The sequence below is a fragment of the Peromyscus leucopus genome, chromosome 19, assembly GCF_004664715.2.
Source record: "Peromyscus leucopus breed LL Stock chromosome 19, UCI_PerLeu_2.1, whole genome shotgun sequence".
In the NCBI taxonomy this organism is placed as follows: domain Eukaryota; kingdom Metazoa; phylum Chordata; class Mammalia; order Rodentia; family Cricetidae; genus Peromyscus; species Peromyscus leucopus.
In genome coordinates this window covers 55,163,518-55,180,066 of record NC_051079.1, presented here as the reverse complement: position 1 = coordinate 55,180,066, position 16,549 = coordinate 55,163,518, and the positions used below count along the sequence as shown (strand labels likewise).

Genomic DNA, 16,549 nt, shown 5'->3' with positions numbered 1-16,549 from the left:
TTGCTTTGCTTTGTTTTTTGTTTTTGTTTTTCGAGACAGGGTTTCTCTGTGTAGTTTTGGTTCCTGTCCTGGATCTTGTTCTGTAGACCAGGCTGGCCTCGAATTCACAGAGATCTGCCTGAGCGCTGGGATCAAAGGTGTGCGTCACCACTGCCTGGCTCGCTTTGCTTTGTTTTATGGTTTTATAATATCAATGAAGGGCTTCCCTGTGTGTAGCCCTGGCTATCTCTAGAACTCATTTGGTAGACGAGGCTGGCCTTGAACTCAAGAGATTCACCTGCCTCTGCCTCCCTAGTTCTGGGATTAAACATGCATGCCACCCAGCTGATAAACATTTGTAAAGGATTTTAAAATTATGTTTGTGTTTTCCCTACAAATATGTATGTGTATCATGTGCCTGACTGGTATCTGAGGGGGTCAGAAGAGAGCATTGGATTCCTGAAACTTGAGTTGCACATAATTGTAAGGCATCTGTGTGTGCTGGGAACCAAACCCTGGTCTTCTGCAATAGCAGCCAATTCTCTTAACCACCTAGCCCCTTAATTTGTTTTTAACTGTTTCTATAGGGAACAGTACGTTCTAATGTCATATATTAAAACTCTAGATTTGTTTTAGGTTAAACATGTACTTTCTCATAGAAAATCCCTAGCTTCCATTGTTTATCTCCTGGCTGGTATATGAGTGTGTCCCACACAATTCCAAAGATTTTCTAAGAAGTTTTTCTCAGCCAGGCCTGTGTTGAACCTGTCATCCCAACACTTAAGTAAGCTGACACAGAAATTTTGCCTCAAGTTTGAGGACAGCTTGGGCTAAGGAGTGAGACCCTATCCAAGAAAGGAAGAATAAAATTAAGTGTCCCAACCTAAAAGAGAGAGAAATGGCAAAAGGAAAAAAATATCAATTTAGTAGTTAGTGCATGCCTATCATCTGAGGCCTGCAAGGATTACCTAGTAAGATCCCACCTCCAAAGGAAATCCCAGTCTCAACTGGGGAGATGGCAAGCGAGGGGGTTCAAGTTCAGATTCCCAGCATACACTTAGAAGCCAGGCACAGTGGTACATAATTGTAATCCCAGAACTGGGGTGGGGGGGGGAGTGGAGTCAGGTGGATCCCTAGAACTCACTGACCAGCCAGCTTACCCAGATCATTGAGACCTGTCTTAAAAAACAAGAAAGAAGTCCAGGTATAGTGGCATACACCTTTAACCCCATCAGAAGGAGAAGATTCTCTGAGTTCCAAGCTAGCCTGGTCTACATTGCAAGATCCAGGACAGGACAGCCATAGCTACATAATAGAGACCCTGTCTCAAAAGAAAAAGCAATTGAGGAAGATACCTGATATGTGCCACTGGTCTCCACACACATGTATATGTATGTGCGTCCACAAATACATCCATCCGTCATATATACATGCACAATATAATTTGTAATTTTTTTTAAATATATTTGAAAATTGGGTGCTAGCAGACTGGTTGAGCAGGTAAGATATTTGTTGCCCAGCCTGATGGCCTGAATTCTACCCTAGATCCTACTGGGTATGAATGAGAAAGTCAACTCCCACAAATTGTTATCTGACTTTAAATATTTTTTAAGCCAATGTGGTGGTACATGCCTATAATCCCATGCTTAGGTGATGGAGACAAGAGAAACAAGAACATTTGGAGTTTGAGCTAGCCTGGGCAACACGAGAATATGTCTCTAAACACACGCTACCACCACCCCCTTTCTGGTAGCTTTGTATACAGAATTAGAAACTTCTGCCTTCAGTTAAATTCACATGTGGTATTAAATTTATTTTCTTTCATGGATAAGTATTTCATCTCATTTAAAAGCCAAGGCTAATTAATGTACTTCCCAGGGTTACTATGAAAATTCTGTGAATTAATGATATTTTTCTGTTCTGGTTAGCTTCAACTGTCAATTTGACACAGCCTAGAGTCATCTCAGAGGAACACTTCAATTAAAAATTCTGTAGATCAGATTGGTGTTATTTGTAGAGATGTATCTTGATTACTGTTGGTATAGGAGGACCCAGCCCACTGTGAGGATTACCATCCCTAGGCAGGTAGTCCTAAACTATATAAGAATTGGGGGGTGAGTACAAGCTGCCTGTGAGCCATCAACATCCTCCATGGCTATGACTGTAATTCTTTGGCTGTGTAAGAATAATGGGTGGTTGCCACCATGTGTCAAATCATTTTTTTCTTTAAGAAGAACCACGGCACAGCTAAGGTCTGAGCAGTCACCTTGTATTGCTTCTGTTTTCTGGACAACTTGGTTTTGGCTTTCTTGCAGATGGAAAAAGGAGAGGGTGTTAATGTGAAACAAGTATTACTGAATATGAGAAAGTATCGAATGGGACTTATTCAGACACCAGACCAGCTCAGATTCTCCTATATGGCCATAATAGAAGGAGCAAAGTACACACAAGGAGATTCAAATATACAGGTAAATCACTGTCACTAATGTTAGGTAACCAGACTCCATCTATATCCGCATTCTTTCCTTACTCAGTTTGGTAGACCAGCTGGCTGTCTTGAAATTATAAAACTTCCCAGCATTCGCCAGGCGGTGGTGGCACAAGCCTTTAATCCCAGCACTCAGAAGGCAAAGGCAGGCAGATCTCTGAGTTTGAGGCCAGCCTGGTTTATAGAGCGAGTTCCAGGATAGGCTCCAAAGCTACACAGAGAAACCCTGTCTCAAAAAAAAAAAAAAAAAAAAAAAAAAACTTTCAGCATTCAAGAGGCAGAGTTGGTAAGCCCGTTGCTGAGAGCTCAAGGCCAGCCTGGTACTTTATATTGAGATCCTGACTTTAAAAAAAAAATAATCACATGAAGGCAGGCAGTGGTGGCACATGCCTTTAATTCCAGCATTTGGGAGGCAGAGCTCTGAGTTCGAGTCCAACCTGGTCTCCAAAGTGAGTTCCAGGACAGCCAGGGCTACACAGAAGAAACCCTGCCTTGAAAAAACAAACAAACAAAAACAACAATAAAAAACAAAAACAAACAACTTAATTATAAACAAACAAACAACTAAATTATACACACAAAAAATTTAGTGTGTATAATTTAAGAACATAGGCTCATATATACTAAGCATTAGTAGAAACAAGATTCCATTAAATTTTTACATGTGAAAGGATTTAAGCATTTAAATATTGAAATAAATCAGAAAACATAACCTTTATCCTAGTGAACACTTCATGTGGGGTCTGGGGAGATGGCTCAGTGGTTAGTAGTTACAAGCGCTTGCCGTTCTTCTAGAGGGACCCTAGTCTATTTCCAGAACCCATGTCAAACAGCTCACAACCATCTGTAACACCAGTTCCAGGAGATCCAAGACCTTTGGATCCCGACACCATTTGCACTCTTATACACATACCTAAATGCACACACACATAATTAAAAATAATGGAAATAGTTTTTTAAAAGTCTTCATGTGGGAGTAAAGAATATTTACTTTATAGGTGCTTGTCTTTATATCTAAATAGCTTCCAGTCTTATGGCAGACATAAAGTATCAGGAGTAGTCCTTACTTGTCTGACAGTGCTCAAGAATTTTTCATTGTTGTTTTTGTTTGTTTGTATTTTCAAGACAGGGTTTCTTCTGTGTAGCCCTAGCTGTCCTGGAACTCACTCTGGAGACCAGGCTAGACTCGAACTCAGAGCTCTGCCTCCCTCTGCCACCCAAATGCTGGAATTAAAGGCATGTGCCACCATCGCCTGCCTTTATGTGATTATTTTTATGGGTGTGTACATGTTTGTGTTTTCAAGCAAGAGTAAACAGGAAGTGTAGAGAAAACAACTTCCAAAACTAAGAAATGAGAGAGACATCTGGCTACCTGGATTTTTCTCTTGTGCTAGTCAGCCCCCAATTATGACATGGAGACTCATTATTAATTATGAAAGTCGGGCTGATAGCTTAGGCTTGTTTTTAGCTAGCTCTTATAACTTAAACTGTTTCTATTAATCTATATGCTGCCCCCAGGCTCATTTACCTTATCTATGTACTGTTCATCCTGCTTTCCTGCTTCCTCCTTGTCTCCTGGGTCTCTGTCTTCTCCTTCCCAGCATTTTCTCTTCCCTTAAAATCTGCCTAGCACTTGGCCATTTAGCTTTTTATTAAGCCAAAGCAAGTGATGCATCTTCAAAGTGTACCAAAAAATTATTCCGCACTTACTACTTCTCTTCTGTACCTAGAAACGGTGGAGAGAACTCTCTAAAGAAGATTTGTCTCCTGTTTGTGATCATTCACAAAACAGAACAATGACTGAAAAGTACAATGGAAAGAAAGTAGGTTCAGAAGAGGAAAAACTAACAGGACTTTCTTCTAAGATGCAAGACACTGTGGAAGAGAACAGTGAGAGGTATGTGCCATGTGGTGACCTACTAAGAAGGATGAGGCTATTTAATAAATTCTGGATGTGTGAAATAATATAGATCTTTTACTTAGGTCAAAGTGTTTGGGTGGTGTTTGATGACAGAAATGCTTTCAAAGAGTTTACTGCCTTATTAAGAAAGCCAGCACAAGCTGGTCTGTGGTGGTGCACTCCTTTAATTCCAGCACTTGGGAGGCAGAGGCAGACAGAACTCTATGAGTTTGAGGCCAGCTTGGTCTACAGAGTGAGTTCTGGGACAGCCAAGGCTACACAGAGAAACCCTGTCTCTTAAGCTAAAAAAAAAGAAAGAAAGAAATTAGTCAAAATTCACCTTTCTGGGACTGTAGGTATAGCTCAGTGGCAGAACTTACATTCAATATACACAATGCCCTGGGCTCAGTCCTAAGCATCAAGGGGAAAAAGTATTTGCCTGCATTTTATAAAAGCTAACATTTCAATATACAGGTACTTGTGCCTTTATATTTTAAAGATGTATTTTAATGGAGCAAATTAACTCCTTATTTATGGCTTTAGTAGTTTAGACTACCAGCAGAAGTTTAAAAGTTGTTCCTCCTGGTATCCTGGCAAAAGGAAATATGCACACAAAGCAGGCTGGCTCCCTTATTTGTACTCTTAGATCTTTTTACTTATATATCACTTTATGAGTTGTTATGGTGAATTTTCATTTCTTAGAGCAAATTCTAGCAAATACCTTTCCTAGCTTACAGTAGTAAGCATTCTGACTTTTCACACAACTTTCACACAGGCAAGGGAGGCTGTTTATATAATAATAAGAAAAAGACAAGCAGTGGTGGTGCACACCTTTATCTCAACACTCGGGAGGCAGAGCCAGGCGGATCTCTGTGAGTTCGAGGCCAGCCTGGTCTACAGAGTGAGATCCCGGACAGGCACCAAAACTACACAGAGAAACCCTGTCTTGAAAAACCAAAAAAGAAAAAAAAAGAAAGGAAAAAAGAAAAAGACAAACACCTGGGCATTGGTAGCACACACCTTAGATCCCAGCACTTAGAAGAGAGAGGCAGGTGGATCTCTGAATTTTGGTCTACAAAGTGCGTTCCAGGACAGCCAGGGGTACACAGAGAAACCTTGTCTCAAAAAACAAAAAAGAATGAAAAAAAGACAAGCAAGACTTCATAGGACTTAGCACTATAGATGCACACCGCTTACTTCTGGTGATCCCAACTTTGGTGTTAAGAAAATCCAGTCCGTGACTGAAGATGGAGCTTGCCTCATGTGCACAGAGCCCTGTGTTACAGCTCCGGCACCACTTACGAAGTGGGTGAGGAATTCCAGCTCTTGAGGAAGCAGCAGGGTCAGAAGTGGAGGTCATCCTTAGTTACACACTGCCTTGGAGGCCAGCCTGGAAACCTTGTCTTTGGGTTTTTGTTTGTTTTTAAATGATGGCCAGCAAATAAGTGAGTGCCTCACAGCCTAAGTTTGATCACTGAGTCCCATCATAAGAGGAAGATACCGACTTCCCACAGTTTTCCTTTGACCTCTACAGGTTCTCTCTCCCTCCCTCCCTCTCCTCCCCAGCATACACACGAGCACAGTAATTAAATTAAAAAACTTAATTAAAAAAGAAACTCAGAGGTGTATACCTATACTCTAGCACTCAGGGGGCTGAGGCAGGAGAATCTCAAGTTCCAGGATAGCCAGGCTTGCATAATGAGATCTGTCTCTAAAAATAAGTCGAGAGTCTTCCATCTAGTCAGGGCTCATGCTTGTATCTAGTGAGGTGATGCTGTGGTATCCCCAGTCTGGAAGAGGTTCCACACCTTTTCTCCTTTGCTTGTCAGACGATCTTTTAGAATGTCTCGGAGTTTGGATTTCTTTAATCATCGTTTTTCTTAGTTAGATTGAAGTTAAACATTTTGACCAGGAACTGTCTTGGGATCTAATAGATACTGAAAAGGCAGTCAAGATTTTCTTTATCAGGAGGAATGTTCAGAGCTGTGACTTAAAAAAAATCACTGCCAAGACTGAAGCTGGTCAGGTGTTTGCTGTCACATATGTAAATGAAAAGAGATGGGGTTTGTGATAATTTTTTTCTAGAGGAAGAGTTCAGTGGTTGACATGTTGACATTGACCATTCTTCTGTGAATCCAGGACTTGTTGCCCTGGATGCAGAGAGCTTTCAGTGAAATAAAATTCCATATTGACAGGAAGATGGCAGTTAGAAATTTGTATGGTTAAACAGAAGAGTAGGCATCCTCCAAACAGCATTCATAGAAATAGTCAAGAGTATTTATCAAAGGACTTTGAGCTTTAGTTTGCTGTAACAAAAAGGGACCAGATGCTGGAGAACCTCCAGTCTATCCCCTCTCAGCTGGTTGGGAAAGAGAGAGAGGAAAGAGGAGGAAGCAGTCAGTTTTGAAAAAATGTCTGGCTTACCTTCGGGTCCTAGAAGAGTGTTACTATCACTGTACCAGAAATTATACCCAGATTGGCAGAGCGTATCATGGCGTGTGGATCAATTGGCTTTCCCTTGATTGTTACATTGTCGGAAGAAGATGTACACTGAGAATTTCTGTGGTTGGTTGGTGGCCAGGCCCCCGTGTCAGTGTAATTAAGGCCTGCTTGCAGACATTTTACTTTGTCTCTGTCTATTCACAGTATTCTCCGGAAGCGTATTCGAGAGGACAGAAAGGCCACCACAGCTCAGAAGGTGCAGCAGATGAAACAGAGGCTCAATGAAACTGAACGAAAAAGAAAAAGGTGGTTATATTGGCAACCTATTCTCACTAGGATGGGGTTTGTGTCGGTCGTTTTGGTTGGCGCTTTGGTTGGCTGGACACTGTTTTCTTCTCAGTGAAATGTGCTATAAATAAACAGTTTCACCCAGCACCTTTCTGCACTGGTAGCTGACAGGGCTGCATTGATCTCAAGGGTTTGTTAGCAAATGCCTCATACCCCAGAAACGTTGCGGTAGACTAGACACCAACCAGGAAGGGATATTCACAGTCACAAGCCCAACATCTCAGGACTCATCACTGCAGGTTCCTCTGAGACCCAAACTTCAATGACTCAAAATAAAGACAAACGTGCTTGTTGAAAACTGTTACATCTTACAGCTGTGTTCACACATGTCGAGCATCATGGTTTCACTGACCAATATTGAGAAATCCTTTATCACAAGGATTGGCTTTTGGAGGCTTTCTGGATTTTAACCTGCACTTGATATAAGCAATAAACATTGTGTTTTTTTCTACATTATTAATGGAAAGAAAATATCCTTTAAATAATGTGTGTAATGTGTAATGTACTGTTGAAATGGGCATTACAACTTTATATGCTTAACCATTTTAGGGTAAATATATTTTATAAGTACCTATTTAATCTTACTTTTGTAGTTAAATGTACTTTAAAAATTTCAACTTGAAAGTCTGTTACCATAGAAAAATAAATTGTGTGTTGACTCAGTTGTATACCGGATACATTTTCCCTTTCCTAAACAGAAGTTTGATAGAGGCAGTTGAAACTATGAGCAAGCTATTTCTACTACACAGTTTTATTTCTTTTGTATTTTATGGTTTATCTTGTTTTAAAAAGAAAAGCAAAGAAACAGAATTTTTCTAAACATGTCATTGAGGGAAAATTTTCCTTTCTGTGATAGTCAAGTGACAGTTGGTCAAGACTTAGTTTAAACAACAACAACAAAAACCATCCTGTTTTCTGCAGGATGTGATGGCACACACAGTGCTCAGGAAGCTAAGGCAAGAGGCTCAAAAGTTTGAAGCCAGCCAAGACTGCATAGCAAGTTCCTATCTTTAAAAATAAAAGTAGAAAAAGAGGCGCTGGAGGGGAGGTCAGAAAACACCAAGAATAAGAAATTGGATCTTAGCCATATGTGATGGTGCAAACCAGTCATCTCAGCACTTGAGAGAGAGAGGTAGAAGGATCAGAAGTTCAAGGCCAGCCAGGACTACAAGAAACACTGTCTCAAAAAACTGAAGTGGTTAAAAGAAAAGAAATTGATTTCTGTAAAGCCCATGCATGACTTACACTGTTCTTTTTTTTTTTTCCTTTTTTTGTGAAAATGTTAATGTAATTACCTGAACAGGATAATTTATGATTAGTAAGTAAAAGGAGCCAGCGTTTTATATATAGCATTTCAGCCCATTGGACTGAAATTTTGAAGTTAAAAATAATTCAAGTTCTTTCTAAGTTCAATAAATAGTACATTGGTGTACAAACTTACATTGTCCCTTACCTTTGTAATGAGTTTTTTTGAAGCATATAACCACTAACAGGGTTTTGGTGGTTTCATAGTCTGTGCTTTGGATTTCAGGAGCATTACCCAGGCAGTGGAGAGGTTCCAAACCACCAGGACAGCATCTCTGCTTTGTGTCTTTCATATATCATGTCAAATTGCATTATAAGGCTTAATTACTTTAAATGAGACAGTTAATTTAATGCAGTTTGAAAACTGTAGGTATAGCTAGGAGCTGTGAATTGCCTTGAGAATCAGTCTTGAATGTGGTAAACTTACTGAAAGTCTGAAAGCAGGATGTAGGTGGTACTGCACACTAAATACAGTCATGTAATGAATGTCTGAGTCTGATTCAGTATTACTATGTCCTGTAACTTTGAAATGGAGAGCAGGTAAGCAGGATGTTTCCTCTTGTCAGTTTGCATTACACCTGTTTAAACAGCAAGATTCTTATGCTTTAGAATTAGGTGGTTATTGGTTTTGAGTGCTATCTATTTATTGGCTTGTTTTTCCAAAATGCAGTGTGTTATGTTAGCCTAGTAGACTTTATTAAGATTCCAGTTGAAACAGGACAAGGTGACTCACACCTTTAATCTCATCACTAAGGAGGCCAAGACCTGTGAATTCCGGCCTGGCCTGGTCTACATAGCAAGTTCCAAGCCAGCCAAGGATACACACTGAGCCCCTGGCTTGAAAGAAAGGAGTCCAATTGAAGATAGCCTCAGTTTAAACAGCTTCTTAGAAGAAAATACCAATAAGGCTGCACCCAGCCCTTTGCAGGATGTGCCTTCTAGAGATAGCATTGAACACTGCTCTCTTTGCTTCTCGGTGTGCACTGAGTGCTTCTGAGAACACATTTGGTGTAGCAGATCCTCGGGCCCTTTGGCAGAGCTTGTCTTTCTCCTGAGCAGATCTTTAAGGAGGAGTTTGAACAGCCGCAGCTTTAAATGACATTTTTGTCCTGCTTACTAAGTGTACTTGGCGTTTGATCACAGTGCCAATGGGCATCATGCTGGCTTTGTCGGAAGTGAGCTGTGCTGGTGAGACACCATGCCCTCTTAGGTGCTAGCCAGAAGAGGGAAGTCAGTGGTCTCTGGACATTCTACATCTTTGAACTGTGTGCATTGGCCTTGTGCTATTTACTGATTTTAACTAATTTAGAAATAGTTTGACTTCAAATTCTGTCTTAATAAATTGGGAAAAGAAAAGTTATTTTTTTTAAAGGGGCCTTATTATTTACAGAAAAGAATCCTTAATTCCTATCTTTTCCTGCCTTGCTTTAATGCCATGATCAGTAGCTACACTTGCGGTTACATACACCTTTCCAAGGTTAACCAGGTACCGTGTTATATCTGCTCACTGGTTTCTATCTATGCATGCTCAAACACAAAGTGTGAAAACAGTTCTTTTTAAATGTATGCATATGTAGAGACCATTTGTCAAGTTCAGCAGAGACTCTGAACACATTTGTCAGCTTTCCACATCTTGGTTCTTTCTTTTTATCCATTTCATTGTGTTAGCATTTGTACCTAAGAGTGAACAGGGAAAGAAAAAGTGAGAAGATGTATTTTTCCACTTCTGTTCAAACAGCTGTGCTTTCCAGGTGCATCAGAGGAAAGCGTCCTAATCCCCGAGTTCATTTCACATGCACTTGACTTGTTCTTCTGTCTTAAATAAACTATAGTTGATGTCACGATTTCAAAAGTATGTTCACATTTTTTAGTGACGATGGGGAACAACCTCTAGTTCTCTTCCTTGCTCTCTCCACCAGTTCCTGGGGTGGTAACTACCATTTCCTGCTAGGCACAGAAAGACTCCTGTTGAGGCCTTTCAAAATAGAGACTGGAACTTGATGGCAGTAAAAGCAACTTTATTGGCCATTGTATACAATTCATTTAACAGATTTACATTTGTAGATATGCCTGTCAAGTCATTTCACAGATTAAAAATCTACACTGCCTTCATTTTTACTTACAGATACAAATCTTTATTTGTGGTGGTTGTTTGTTTATTCATTCATTTCTTGTTTTGTTTTGAGACAGTGTCTTGCTGTTTCCCAAGCATGGCCTTAAACTCCTCAGCTCAAATGACTTTCCTCTTCAGCCTGTTGAGCAGCTAACACCATAGGCACATGCTGCTGCACACAGCTTTCAAATATAAATTTTTTTTAAAAAGATTTATTATGTATACAGTGTTCTGCCTGCAGGCCAGAAGAGGGCACCAGATCTCATTACAGATGGCTGTGAGACATCATGTGGTTGCTAGGAATTGAACTCAGGACCTCTGGGAGAGCATTCAGTGCTCTTAACCTCTGAAGCATCCCTCCAGCCCCAAATATGAATCTTGAGGAAACTGTTTTAAAACTGTAGTCTTTAACCAGATGTCCCTAGATGTGTAGCCTGTTTCTTTAAATGTTCAGATAAGATTTCAGGCCTTTACTCAAGATCTATTCATACTTCCTTCTAGTAGGGCCATCCCTGGGTCCTGATGAGCAGCATATGTAGACATGGCATGGATTCTTTGTGGTCTGGTGTTTGATAGGAAGCTTCGCAGGGCTCGTGAGGGCTTTCATCTAGCTGAACTTGGTCTGTCTGTTCAGTTTGGAACTAAGTGGAAACAGAAATGCACGTTTATATGCCAACAGCTAATAAAGTCTCTTTTTGAGATTCCTTTATATTTCTTTGTCACAGAATCTTGTATATACCTTTCCTTCCCCAAAATTAAATGTTTTTCCTCATTAAATTTGTCGTCTCATAACTTGAAATGCAGGCCTTGGTTATTGGCAGTGGCTTACTCCAGAGGAGACGTGTTCTATTCATCCTTTCCCTGAACTCACTTGTTTGGGTCGAATGCCATTTCTTCCTCATACTGGTCTTCAGTTTGGTTGGTTGGTTGGTTTTGGTTTTTTTAAGACAAGAGTTTCTCTGTATAACAGCCTTGGCTGTCCTGGAACTCATTTTGTAGACCAGGTTGGCCTCGAACTCACAGAGATCTGCCTGCTTCTACCTCCCAAGTGCTGGGATTAAAGGTGTGTGCCACCAACGCCCAGCTGGTCTTCAGTTTTTATCAGACAGTATCAACACAATGTAGCATTTATACCTGGAATTACAGCTCTATAATTGTCCCACTGAGTATGGAAGGAGGAACTCGTGTTGTGTCTTCCTCCATTCCTGCTCTGCCTAGGAGTCAGTCCTCAGTCAGGGACGTGCTACACGGCCAGTGTGTTCCTTCCTGGGCCCTAGGACAGCTTCAAGCCATCCTGTACAAGTGCTTTCTCTCAGCTGTGGCTACAAGGGAACCCATGGTCCTTTGCCAGTGGGCCTCTTCCTTCTGTCACTCCCCCAGTATGGTGCCATTGCCACTGTGAGCCGTGCTTGAGCTTGGCCTGCCTGATGGGCTTGGTGAAGGCTGACATTTAGTATTAATCTCTGACTTTAGAGCTCTGCTTGGTTGTAAGATGCACAGTGGATATGAGCGGTGAGTTGTGAGGTCATCACCGATAGGGTCTGCTTGGATGTTATCTACTTTTTACCTTACCTGTTTGGTTGGGGCTGCTGCAAGGAGAATTGCATGGGATTTTTTTTCTTTACAGAGACCATTTTTAAGAAGCATCGAATTATTCTTTGTAGTCACTCATTAGGCATAAGATTTTTCAGACCCATGATGCTGTCGATATTTTAAATGACTATTTTAAAAAATCTTTTAAGTTTGGAAAGTTGAGGAGAGGAAACCTGGGTAAGTTCCTTTAAAGCATGCTTGGCTTACCGTGGTTAGCCCTGGATGATCTCAATAGAATGCTAGTGTAAATGTCTCATAGCAAATCCACTTTTAATGCAGTGTGACTTTCCCTCTGCCATGGGCGTGTTCACCATGGATCAGGGAAGAACACTGCAGTGTTTGCAGCAGCCGCATGGAGACAGCTGGTACCCAGAACACCACCACAGCTCATTCCACTTGGTTTGCCTGGACCCATTATTCTTGCCTTATTAGAAATAAAGTGGTAAAGATCCATTCAAGTAAATATAATAGAACTATCTAAAAAGCCCACTTACCTTTATAGTCTTACAAAGAAAATCATTTCCTAAAAGTTATTCTAATGATTTCCTCTTATTTTATTACCTCTAAACACTATTTGTAAAGAAGTAATGAGTTCTAAAAACCACATCTTGTCTATTTTTAAGTGGCAGTTTTATTATTCTTGGTAAATGTGTATTTAAAAAATACTAAGAAAGGGTGACAATGTGTGCATGTTGAACATCTGCAGTTCTGCCAGCCAGTTTAAATACTTAATCTGATTAGGTTTCATGCCACTTTAGATAGTACCATCCTTAAGTCAGAAGTAACTCATGCATGATCACCCAGCTTAGTGCAGATAAAGTTGAGATGCAAACTCCAGGCTGTGATTTCAGTGCCTCCAAGACTCAGGCGTTTCTCAGTGTATCACACCACTGTTCTTTATTTCAAGTATTTATTTAAACCAGACATTTAAATGAGGAAATAGTAGACAACCCATTCTTAACTAAAAATCCGAACAAATTTGCTTTATGAAGTGAAAGGGGGAAAAATCCCTTTAAAATACTTTGTGGCCATGGATTCCCCGAAATCGTCTGTGCTGAAGTACTACTTCTCCCCTTCTATTCCATCCCACATCCTGCTGCAGACAGAACCAACCACTTGGGTTCCAGGTTCTGGACTCTTCAATAAGCATCATGGTTTTTCTGTGACCTGCTGACATCTAAAGAGTATGATTTCCTAATGACAACACTATGAGTAGTCAGTGTTGAAAAATCAAACGAGACTCTGTAGAGCACCACAGGAGCTTGGTAGAGCTGCCTGCCTTAGGGAGACAAGCCAGTAGGCAAGAAGAATCTTCATTCTCATGACTGGGGAGGGGACCCTAAATGATGGAAATCGGTTTATTTCCTGTCTATACATGGCGACAATACAAAAGTTAATGAGCATTTACAGTTGGTAGCCTGTGTGTGGGAGAGAGAAGGGGGTGGGATGGGGTAGGGTAAGGGAGTTGGTGTACAAATGGAAATACTTTTAACCTCCCAAAAGGTTTGGTTACTGGCAAATAATTGTAAAGTACAGCAAAAACTACTGCTTTTAACAGTCACATCCTTTCTCTTTGTTTAAATGCCTTCTCACTCTTTTTTTCTTTTTTTTTTTTCTGTTTTACTTTTGGCATTAAAATGCACTGAACTGTCATGTTTTACTTACTTTAGTAGTCATAATCGTTAGTATTATCCTTCAGGAGAAAATACAAAGGCTGAAAATCCAACTTAAAGGTACAAGCCAACTTTTTGTCCAAACTTTGTATTTAAACTTTCTAGCAGTGTTACAGTGGTTGTCCAAACTGGATTAGACTTTTGCATTGAAATCAAAGTATGGGTAAGTCTAGCACATATAATAAAATCTTGCTATATTCTTGTGGCTACATTATTTTTTAAACTTGTCTGTCTCTTGGTATATTGTGTAGAGGTCATTTCTTGAATAAAACAGGGTGGCCTGAAAGATTCAGTAATTATTGAAGAAATGAGTCACTACGGTACATCCTATCAGTCTGTCTTACACCACTACTTCTATTGGGACACCTGCCATTTGGGGAGGCACTCAGTGTGACTGGATGTGACATGTTGGAATGGTTTTTGGTTGACTTTTCAGTTCAGTGTTAGTCCTTTCATGTTTGTATCTGTGTACATCTGTGTGTGTGGTAAATATGAATTGAATAGATGACTTCTTATTTTATGTTTTAGGCCAAGATTGACAGACACCTAAATATTCATGACTTGAGACTATTCTGCAGCTATAAATTTTGAACGTTTGATGTGCAAAGCAAGACCTGAATGAAGCCCACTCCGGAAACTAAAGTGAGGCTTGCTAACCCTGTAGATTGCCTCACAAGTTGTCTGTTTACAAAGTAAGCTTTACATCCAGGGGATGAAGAACACCACCAGCAGAAGACTTGCAAACCCTTTAATTTGATGTATTGTTTTTTAACATGTATGAAATGTAGAAAGATGTAAAGGAAATAAATTAGGAGAGACTACTTTGTATTGTACTGCCATTCCTAATGTATTTTTATACTTTTTGGCAGCATTAAATATTTTTATTAAATAGATTTGTTGGTTTGTGTGTGTGTATGTGTTATCTTAGGACATCTCCAGTTCAAATAGTGAATATTTTCTCTTTTTTTTTTTTTTTGTAGCTAGAATTTAACATTTAAATTTCAGTCCGTTCCAAATACAAGTCACTTGGCTCTAGCTACCTTTCAATAGGCTTTCTGTCCTAAGTAGTTCTGGTTTGGCAAAAGCAACACCAGAAAAGTTACACTATTGCTCTTGTCACTCAGGGAAACATTAATCTTCCTAATATTACCTTGTGGTCAGCATTCAACTCAGTAAGCACAGCAGTTCAGTGTGGCTTTTAACATCTCATTTGTCTTGTGTTGGACACTGCCTTCTGAGCATTTCCTTATGTAAAGATGTTCAGAGATTCCTTCCCACTTGTGGCTTCTCCCTTATTTCCCATCTAAGTGGTGGGTTTGGAATATCAGATGACTGTAAGCCTTTTGGTGCTGGAGAAACTCAAACCATGCAGTATTCATAGAGTAGTGCTTCAAGGTAGTAAATCATAAATACACCATTTCATCCTTTAAGTCTACTTGCCTTATGTTCTTTTTTACCCTGTATGCTAAGTTTTCTGGGTAACTTTGAGTTCTTGCTATATTAAAAAGCTTACAGCCCCACAGAGTAGCACAGAAAGCTGTCTTCCCATTATGTCATAATTGCCACTTGATAGTCCTCTCATGATCCGCACCTATTTTAACCCCTCCAGAAGTGGCCCAGAAAAGATCTTCACTTTACACTGTAGTCATATAAAGCCCATGCAACTTCTGATGATGATACTGTGGACTCTTCAGACAGACCTCCCTGGGTTTTCTCCTGCTCAGTTCTAATTTTAAATATTCCATCTTTGCCCTCTGGTTTTAACACTGGTTGTGGTTGATTTCATCTCTGCACAAGTCTATATCATATCCTGAAGTTGATTACATGCAACTTCTTAAACCCCAGGCCAGATCTCCCTTCAGTGCTACAAACCCTAATTCCACATCCCTAACTGAAATTGAACATGACCTATATTCCCTCTTTGCATTCACTGTAAACTTGAAAGTCCTTCCTACTTCCTGCACTTAGCTCTGCTCATTTTGTTCACAGACTGCTAATCCTGTACACAGACTGTTGCCTTCTGTCTCTGTATTGGTAAAAGCATCACTATGGTGTAGATTACAGCAGAGACTTCTCTTCTGTGTGGGGTCTGCTGCATATTTATACCAATTCCCTGCACAGCTTCCCATGGATGTTCCAAAAGTTGGCATCAGTATATTTTCTTCCTTCCCCACCTTTCTCTGCCCCCCCCCCCCCGCGTGTGTGTGTGTGTGTGTGTGTGTGTGTGTGTGTGTGTGTGTGTGTTATATGGGGTATGTGTAGGTGCATGCACTATTGAAAGCCAGCAAAGGATTCTAGGTGTCTTACTTTACCGCTCTCTTCCTCACTCTTGAAGACAGGATCCCTCACTGAACCTGGAGCTTTTCATTTCTGTTTTACTCAGTCCAGTCCGGGCCCCAGCCAGTGCGATGGTGCTGCCAAACTCAGAGCTGGCCTGTTCCGTTAACCCTCTTTGGAATGCTCCTTCCAACCTGCCCCACTGAGCTAGGCAGGCTGGCCAGTGTGTGAAGGAGGCTCAGCTGCTTCCCTATAATGTTACTGAGGCAACACTTAATTCGTTGGCATTTCAGGAACAGCTCAGTGGTAGAGCACATGCTTAGCAAATGGGTTCTGTTCCCAGCATGGCACATGCACAGACACATGCAAAAATAAATAAATAAATAAATAAATCCTCCTCTTGGAAGCCATTTTCCATCTTTCAAAGTAGT

General features: G+C 40.5%; 1 protein-coding gene across 1 annotated transcript in view; it reads left to right on the top strand.

Annotated features, from left to right (window-relative positions):
- Ptpn2 (protein tyrosine phosphatase non-receptor type 2) overlaps positions 1–14,662 on the top strand; it is a 53,865-nt gene extending 39,203 nt beyond the window's left edge. The window contains exons 8-11 of the mRNA XM_037196920.1: positions 2,295–2,447; positions 4,198–4,364; positions 7,014–7,115; positions 14,370–14,662. Of these exons, the coding sequence (XP_037052815.1) occupies positions 2,295–2,447; positions 4,198–4,364; positions 7,014–7,115; positions 14,370–14,391 (444 nt within the window). The 3' untranslated portion in view covers positions 14,392–14,662. The remainder of the gene's footprint in view (positions 1–2,294; positions 2,448–4,197; positions 4,365–7,013; positions 7,116–14,369) is intronic.
- The last annotated feature ends 1,887 nt before the right edge of the window (positions 14,663–16,549 follow it).